Genomic DNA, 8,375 nt, shown 5'->3' on the forward strand with positions numbered 1-8,375 from the left:
CATGCAAGTCACTTGTGAAACATCTGGAGGAAGAGGAGGCAGATGTGTGAACTGCTTTGGGAGCTCACACACACATGCCTGCCAGAGCCGCTCGGCTGGCCATCCAAAGTGACCCTTCCGACAGGTGCTTCTCAGGCATGAAGCGACTTGCCTTTGTGCTTACACAGTAACACAAAGACAAACCGGCCTTCCAGTTTGCCAAAAGGCACCTTTAATTTGGGCTTGATACAGCCTTACGCCTATGCCGTAGAAGTAATTTTCAGAAGCAATGTTTTGTCAGATGATTGATGTAAACATTAATTGGGAAGAAGGAAATAGCTGCCCCGATGCCTTTTGCTGCCAAATAACAGCTCTGCAATCCTCTGATGACGTCGAGGCTCTCGTTAAACACAGTCCCTCAATCAGGTGGGGGGCTCTGGGGGGGCCAAATTGGCTTCTGGCCCACGGGAGCGGGGGGGGAGCATTTCCCAGCGAGGGGAGCTGCTGGACAGTCCCGGCCTGCCCTCCTGGAGATCCGAGCGAAGCCTCGTCTCGGACGGGATCCCGCTGCCTGCTTATCAGCCCGTCCCGTCCCACAGCCTTTCCCGAACCGCTCCGGTTCCGGGACACGCGTGTGCGTTCTCTGGCCAAGCCACCTTGTGGCGGGCAGTCACAGCATGAGCCTCACTGTTGGGCACCCCCCACTGCATTGCTGTAAAGGTCCGCAGGAGGCTCTGGGGCAGCTAGAACCCCCTCCCCTGTTTCTGAATATGCTGGAGATTGCTTTGCATGCCCCTTTGCCAAGTGCTGTGTCTCACCGCAATGCCTGCTTTCCCCCCCTTTCCACATAACCTCTCACCGTTAATTTGCCTAACAGACATTGATCGGCCTAGAGGATTGACATTCACCGATGTGGATGTTGATTCCATCAAAATTGCTTGGGAAAGCCCACAGGGGCAAGTCAGCAGGTACAGGGTGACCTACTCTACCCCGGAGGACGGAACCCTCGAGCTCTTCCCGGCCCCAGACGGTGAAGACGACACCGCGGAGCTGCGTGGCCTCCGGCCCGGCTCCGAGTACACGGTCCGCATCGTGGCCTTGCATGACGCGCTGGAGAGCCCGCCCCTGGTCGGAACCCAGTCCACAGGTACACGCCCCCCGCGGGCCTCTGGCCACCGCCCTCCCGGTGGCTCACCCGGGGGAAAGACCCAGAGCAAGGGGCGAGTGCGGGGGGGGGGTTTGGCGCTAGCAGCGGGGGTCGCCTTGTGTGTGAAAGATGAGTCCCATACCAGGAACAAAACTGTGCTGGTCCTCAAGGAGCCCCGGGACTCGAGCTCTGTTCTGCTGCTTCAGAGCAGCACGGCTGCCCACCCAGAGCTGCCCGTAGTGCCTGTGCCGCTCCTTGAAGGCTTGGTGAATCTCACGCCCCGTGCAGAGCTTAGCCGCTGCAAGCCACAGATTTGTTGGTGTTGGGGGTGCCGTGGTCCATCCGTTCCACGTCCAGTTGCAAAATGCTGGGGAGAAACAGTTTGTTCACAATCCAGTGAGGAGGCTGCGATACAGAAGGTTGCTGGTATTGCCACGAGATCAAGAAACAGTCTCTTGCCCTGACCGGGATCTAGCCCAGGAGGCCAGCCGGATCTCGACAGATCTCGGAAGCTGAGCAGGGCCGACCCTGGCAAGGACTTGAGAGGGGAGACCTCCAAGGAATACCGGGGCTGGGAGGCAGAGGCAGGCCATCAAAGTGCTTCTCTGAGCCTCCTCCGTGCCCCAGTGGGAGTCGCTGGAGGTCACCATGACTCCCAGGCACAGGCACAGGCGCTCTCTCTCTCTCGCACACACACACATGCAAACATTCCAAAAAAGAAAAGAAATAGCTCCTTGAGCCCAGATCTCTGGGTTCCAGTCCATCCCCCGTTGGTTTGGCTGCAAGAGAACCCCAGACAGGGCGGCTCAGGGGGGACTCCCCTCCTCCTCAGGGCCCTGCCGCCATCCAACGGCTTCTGTTTCCGTCTCTCCTTCCAGGTGCCTGGCCTTGGGGGCCTTTTGCCTCTCCTGGCTGAGGTGGCCCCGGCCACTGGGGGAGACACTCGTACTCTTTCTGCTCACACCGCACGGCATGGGGTCAAGAGACCTGGGCAGGGCAGGGCTCTCTGGGCGTTCCACCTTTGGGACTTTTTAAAGAGACCGTTTAAGACTCTGCCTTGAACCACAAAGGGAGTCAGTCGATGAATCGTAAAGCCTGACCATGTTGTGTTTGGAACCCATCCGCTTCAGGACAGGCATGTTTTGTGATTTTTGACAAGGGCGGCCTCTTCCTCCCTACTCGGCTGCTCGTGGTGGGCGACCCATCTCCGCTTTGTGGGCGAGGACGGCTGGTCTTTTGGAAAGAAGGCTGGGCCGAGGTTACTGGGCTTGGGGGCCTCTCCAGTTCTCCTCCTCAAAGCAGCCTCCTTCCTGCCTGTGAACGTTTTCGCCTGGGCCAGCCGGGTGAAGGCAGGTGGGACCACATCCCGTCCTGGAGATGAAAAGCCTTCAGTCCTCCCGGCTTCAGAGGGAGCAAGAGGTTTGGAGGTTGGAAGCAGGATGCTGCTGCTGCTGCTGCCACCCAGAGCCAGGCGTTCAGATCGTCAACCCCCCCCCGCAGGATAGCCACAATCATCTGTAGCCAGGCAGGACCTGCATAGATGCGGCACTCGGCGTGGCTGAATGCCAACCTCGCTGCGCAGCTCCTCGGAAGATCAGAACACTTTTGTCTGTTGTCTGTAGGGGTACGACTTGCTGGCCCTTCGGCAGCTGGGTGCCAATTTGCCCCCCCCCACTCGCAGTCCTTCGCAAGGCTTCACCCGCGGTTGGCCCTGGCTGCCGAAGGGCGTCTGCTTCCTAAAAGGGCAAGATTTAGGCCCGTAGCCAGGATTGTTTAAGTCAGGGGGCATTTAAATTCCTTCGGGGGCACTGGCTAGTCGAATTAAAGGAATGCCCGGTTCCTTCCCTCCACCTGCCGCTGCTCAGGGCCCCCCGGGCTGGATGGGAAGTCAGGGGGCCTTGCCAGTGAGGGGGGGCTAGCCCTGAGATGCCCCCCCCCCACCGGTAGCTACAGGCATGGCAAGATTTGAGTCCAGCAGTATCTTAAAGACCGACCAACTTTTCCTCCGCCGGAGGAAGGGAGCTTTTTGACTCAGGAAAACTTTGGCCCTGGAAACCTTAGAAGGTGCTGTCGAACTCTAATCTTGGGCTGCTGCTGCTGCTGCTGGAGGCCAGGACGGTCACCCACCGGAAACTGAGGAGCTGCATTCTGCAGGGAGATCCCTTCTGGAATCTCTAAGGCTTTGGAAAGGTGCTAGGCTGTTTCCCCGCCACCCAGACACAAACCAGGCAGGTGCTCCAGAAGGACAAAGGCGAATGGGCAGCATTTCTTGCACCTTCCGTCTCCTCAGTGGAGGCTCTGCAGTGACTCAGAGGCTGGCTGGCTGGGACCAGGGGCTACTTCCAGGACAGTTGTGATCTTAAAGGCCCTTCTCAATTTCACAGCCATCCCGCCTCCAACGAATCTGAAGTTCATTCAGGTCACTCCAACCAGCCTGACGGTGACCTGGGTGGCGCCAAACGTCCGGCTGACCGGATACCGGCTCCGAGTGAATCCCCAGGAGAAGAACGGGCCCATGAAGGAAATCCACCTCTCTCCAGACAGCACCTCTGCCGTCGTCTCCGGACTCATGGTCAGTCTTCCCCTTTGTCTGGGGCTGGGCTGGGCAGGCCGGAGGGAGGGTTGAAGCCCTCGAAAAGGCAGATTCTCACCCCATGGGAACTCACCTGCACTACTAGATAAAGATTTAGATGGCCCCAGAATCTGCCTCAAAAGCAAGAACATCAGGAGAGCCCTGCTGGATCAGAGCAGTGAGGGTCCACCTGGTCCAGCATCCTGTTTCACACAGCAGCCAGCCAGTGTTCCCTCTAAGCAGAGCTAGTGTGAGCTAACTCACGGTTTTTTAGCCTCCGGCTCACACGTTTTTGTCTCCGCTCAGGAAGGATGGCTCCAGAGCAAACAAACTTATGCAGTAACCAAATCGCTTTGCTCAGAACTTTCATGCCAGTAGCTCACAAAGTAGAATTTTGCTCACAAGACTCCATAGCTTAGAGGGAGCATTGCAGCCAACCAGTTCCTCTGGACAGCAGCTAGCAACAGGGCATTGAGGCCAGGGCCTTCCCCTGGTGTTGCCTCCTGGTTCGTGGGTTTCAGAGGATTAGTTTTGCGTAGATTGCACGTTCTGGTTATGTTTTGATTATGTTTGTTTGGTGATCTATGTTACTGAATTGTCTTGTAAATTACTCCAGCGTAAGATACAACAGGAAATGGGAGCATTTCCTTCTAACTGTGTTCCAGAAGTCTTCTTGCTAATGTCTGTGCTGAGAAGTAAATGCTTCATACTGTTAACAGTATCCAGAACGTAAGCAATGAGCAGGCCAGTTGAAGTGGCCGATGTCTCCTTCTGGGAGACATAAATCTGATGCTTCCTGGTTTCACGTCTTCTAGATGGCGACCAAATACGAAGTCAACGTCTATGCCCTGAAAGACTCTCTGACCAGCAGACCTGTCCAGGGGGTCGTCACTACCCTAGAGAGTAAGCCGCCCTCTATCGTAAACTATCCCAACAGGCTCTGAGGCAGCAGGGGTGGGGAAACCTGGGGAAGGCCCGGTTGGAATCCGTAGACCAAGCCCTGGACGAGGACGGTGGAGGTGGAGGTCCTCCTGGGTGCAGCTGCTGGGGTGTAGCTCTGCAGTGGCCAACCTGGGCTGGAACCTTTCGGTAAGTCCTTCGTCTTGTGACTGTGGGTGAACGCTGCCCCTCTCTTCTGCAGACGTCAGTCCTCCTCGCAGGCCACGGGTGACCGACGTCACCGAGAGAACCGTCACCATCACGTGGCGCACCAAGACCGAGACCATCACTGGCTTTCAGATCGACGCCATCCCCGCAAGCGGCCAGAACCCCGTCCAGAGGACCATTAGCCCTGACGTCAGGAGCTACACCATCACTGGTACGTGAGCACCCGGGCCCCGCCGTGCAGAGAGCTCAAGATACTTGGCAGGGAAGATGCCGGGGGATGGAAACAACAGCCTGCCACACAGGGGTTGGGGCTCAACTGGACTGCTTTTGGGGGTGCCCCCTTTTGGTTACGTTTTTGGGAGAAGGGTACCAGTCGAGTGGAGGCGGTTCTGAGAAAAGCAGGTGCCGCGGTAGAAGCGTTGGGGCCGACCTGTGGGGCTCTCGGGGCCCTCCTGCCTACCGTTGCAGGTCTGGGGGTTGTGGCAATGGGTGGGCGACTTCGCCGAGGGCGGCTTTCCCCGCCCATCCCGTGGGGCTCCTGCAGTGGGAGAAGCACCAGCTAGGGTGGCGCATTCTACCTTCTGGGCTCCTGCAGTGGCTTCCTGGGTCACCCCAGCCTGGGCACGGCTGGCGCTTCTGTCTGCTTCCTGCGCCCCGTTATTCCTGGGGTCCCTTCTCCACCCTTCTGTCCTCACAGCCTCCCTCCCCAACCTCACCCTCGTGAGATGTAGAAGGCATCTCCTCCGTCTGCTCGTGAGCCGGCCTTCCTCTCCCCGACTTCCTCTCTGCCAGCAGCACTTTGTCCTCGGTGTGAGAGCGGCCCCTGCCTCTCCGGTGTCCCAAGTCCTTGCGGCCTTCTCTTCCTGCCCATGCCGCGGGCATCACCCCACCTTTCCCGCTGGGAGTGGGATGGCACGCCTGCCTCTCTTTCCCCGCGGGCAGCAGTCCCACCAGGGGTCCCACAGGGGGAGGCCCCCGCCGGCTGTCTGAGGGGCCGCGGGGCAGGATGGGCTGTGCTCGCCAGGGGAGCCGCTGGCCTGACGTCCCTTCCGGCTTTGTTTTGCACGGCAGGCTTGCAGCCAGGCACGGACTACAAGATCTACATCTACGCCTTGAACGACAACGCTCGCAGCTCCCCGGCGGTGGTGGATGCTTCCACTGGTAAGGACTCTGACTCTGAGGCAGTTTGGTGCCGTGGTTAGGAGTGCGGACCCTGATCTGGGAGAGCCGGGTTTGATTCCCCCACTCCCCTCCACTTGCACCTGGCTGGTGTGGCCTTGCGTCGGTCACAAGTTCTTTCAGAGCTGTTCTCTCAAGGGCAGTCCTCAAAAGAGCTCTCTCAGCCCCACCCACCTCTCAGGGTGTCTGTCTCTTGTGGGGAGGGGAAGGGAAAGGAGTCTGTGGGCCGCTCTGAGACTCCCTTGGGTAGTGAAGGGCCATGGGGTATGAATCCACTCTTTCTCTGCTTCTTCCTCTGCTGCTGCTTCTTCACTGAAACAATGATTTCCTTTCCATTGATTATTTAGATCACTTATAGCTTTTCACAGCCATCCTTTCCCCTTTGAGACCGAAGCATGAAGTGGCTGAAACGTGCAGAAACGCTTTTTTCCCCTCTGGGGATACGACGGATGTCTTGGCAGACGTTTGTTCAAGTGCTTTTGTTTCTCCTCAGCCATTGATGCGCCGTCCAACTTGCGCTTCCTGACGACCACCAGCAACTCCCTGCTGCTCACTTGGCAGGCCCCCCGGGCCAAGATCACGGGGTACATCATCCGATACGAGGCCCCCGGCGGGCAACCCAGGGAGCTGCTCCCCCGCCCCCGCCCCGGCACCACGGAGGCCACAATCACGGGTAGGTCCTTTGGGCCAGGGAGGGGCCGGGGCCTTGGCACAGAACGCACAGGAAGGTTCTGTTTATCTTCCAACGCGAAGAGCTCTTGAGCACTCTCTGGGGCGGCGACATCCCAGCAGGCCTTCAAGAAGTCACAAGAAATGTTCCTTCTACCCTGCGGAGGGCAGGGGGGTTGGACTAGATGACCTGCAAGGTCCCTTCCCACTCTGACATCCTATGATTCTATGCCTCTGAAGACCAGTTGCTGTGGCAAGGAGTGGGGCGGGGTGGGCATCTCGTGTCCGGGATATCCCCGAAGCCCCTGCCCGTCGCAAGGGGGAGGCTGGGCAACAGGGAACCTGTGGAGAGTCTGAAAAGGAGGCTTTTCTTACGCATTTACGGAGGGAAATCGTTATGCTGCCTTGCCTCAGTCTCGCTCAGGCAGTTTATGAGTAAACATGATACGATCCTGTCCTACAGTAACGATAGACTATCAGTATAAAACCAAAACAAGCTGGGAACATAAAAACGGCCCCCAGATTTCCATGAACCAGACTCACATCTGGAGGAGACGGCAGAAGAACTGATCGACCACCCCCATGAGGAGGAGCCTGGGTGAGGAGGCTTCGTTTGGCCTGATGCTGGAAAGCCAAGCCTACTTAGGCCAAGGGGGCTCCCTTTGCGCTGCGGGGGGCGGGGGCATTCCAGATAGGAAAAACGCCCTGCCCAACGGCCTCCCCTGCTGGCTTCCCTCCCGAAGGCAGGGGGGGCGGACACCAAGAGCAGCGGGGCTGGCTGGGGAGACACAGACCTTGACTGGCAGGCTGGGCGCAGGGTGGGTGGTGCCCTTCCTCCAGCGCCCCTGGCGCCCCGCCCCCTCCTGAGCCACGGAGGGCCTTTGAGGGGCAAGCGCTGTGAGTTGTGCCCTGAATGAAACAGGCGGGTGGCCCGGGCACCTCTTTCAGCACAGGAGGGTTATGAGCCCTGCCAGCGGCCCCCGGCAGGAGTCTGGGCACCGCCTTTTGGACCAGTCGGCATTTCCGGACAGCTTTCCAAGGCAGCCCTGCACAGAGTGTGTCACGGTGATGTCATCCGGATGTGATCAGAGCCCAGAACGCTGTGGCCAGATCGCCCTTTTTGAGGGACAGACAGAGCTGGTGCATTAGCCAAAGCTGGCAGGAGGGGCTACATGCCGTGGAGGAGACCCGAGCCTCCTGCGGTGGACCTGCTCCTGCAGGGGGAGGGCAGCTCTGCACCCAGGACAGGCTGTGGCTGCCAAGTCCCTGAGTGGCTTTGTCCTAGACCCACACCGAATGAGCAGCGGTGGATTGGCCCTCGACCATCCCATCCCCTCCTCTGGGACTTCCACAGACCTACCCAGTTCCCCTGTGAAGGAGTGGCAGAGCTGGGTGTCTGCCCTCTGCGCACGGCTGGCACCTTATGCCAAATCTCCAGGGGTCTCTCCTAGAGGTTTCACATAGAGCATGTTAAATAGCACAGGAATTGGCCCGTCATGGAAGAGTGGGACGACCCGAGCCTTCGGCCTGCCTCCTCCCAGCTGGGCCAGCCTCTCCGGAAGGATACCACCGTGGAGGGTCATCTTGGGTTCCAGTTAGAGTTTTACATGGTCTGGAGAACTCTTCCAAAGGAAAAGAACCCTAGAGCTGGAAGGGGCCTCCGGGGTCATCTAGGCCAACTCCCTGCACAAGGCAGGAGATAGGCACTCCTCACCCCCCCCC

At 58.7% G+C, this 8,375-nt stretch overlaps 1 protein-coding gene across 1 annotated transcript in view; it reads left to right on the forward strand.

Annotated features, from left to right (window-relative positions):
- Positions 1–8,375, forward strand: part of FN1 (fibronectin 1) — a 102,222-nt gene that overhangs the window by 82,669 nt on the left and 11,178 nt on the right. Inside the window, exons 33-38 of the mRNA XM_015424056.1 lie at positions 857–1,126; positions 3,511–3,698; positions 4,514–4,601; positions 4,840–5,016; positions 5,877–5,966; positions 6,478–6,657. Coding sequence (XP_015279542.1) covers positions 857–1,126; positions 3,511–3,698; positions 4,514–4,601; positions 4,840–5,016; positions 5,877–5,966; positions 6,478–6,657 — 993 coding nt within the window. The remainder of the gene's footprint in view (positions 1–856; positions 1,127–3,510; positions 3,699–4,513; positions 4,602–4,839; positions 5,017–5,876; positions 5,967–6,477; positions 6,658–8,375) is intronic.

This window comes from Gekko japonicus, unplaced genomic scaffold (assembly GCF_001447785.1).
Source record: "Gekko japonicus isolate JY-2015 unplaced genomic scaffold, Gekko_japonicus_V1.1 scaffold623, whole genome shotgun sequence".
Lineage (NCBI taxonomy): Eukaryota > Metazoa > Chordata > Lepidosauria > Squamata > Gekkonidae > Gekko > Gekko japonicus.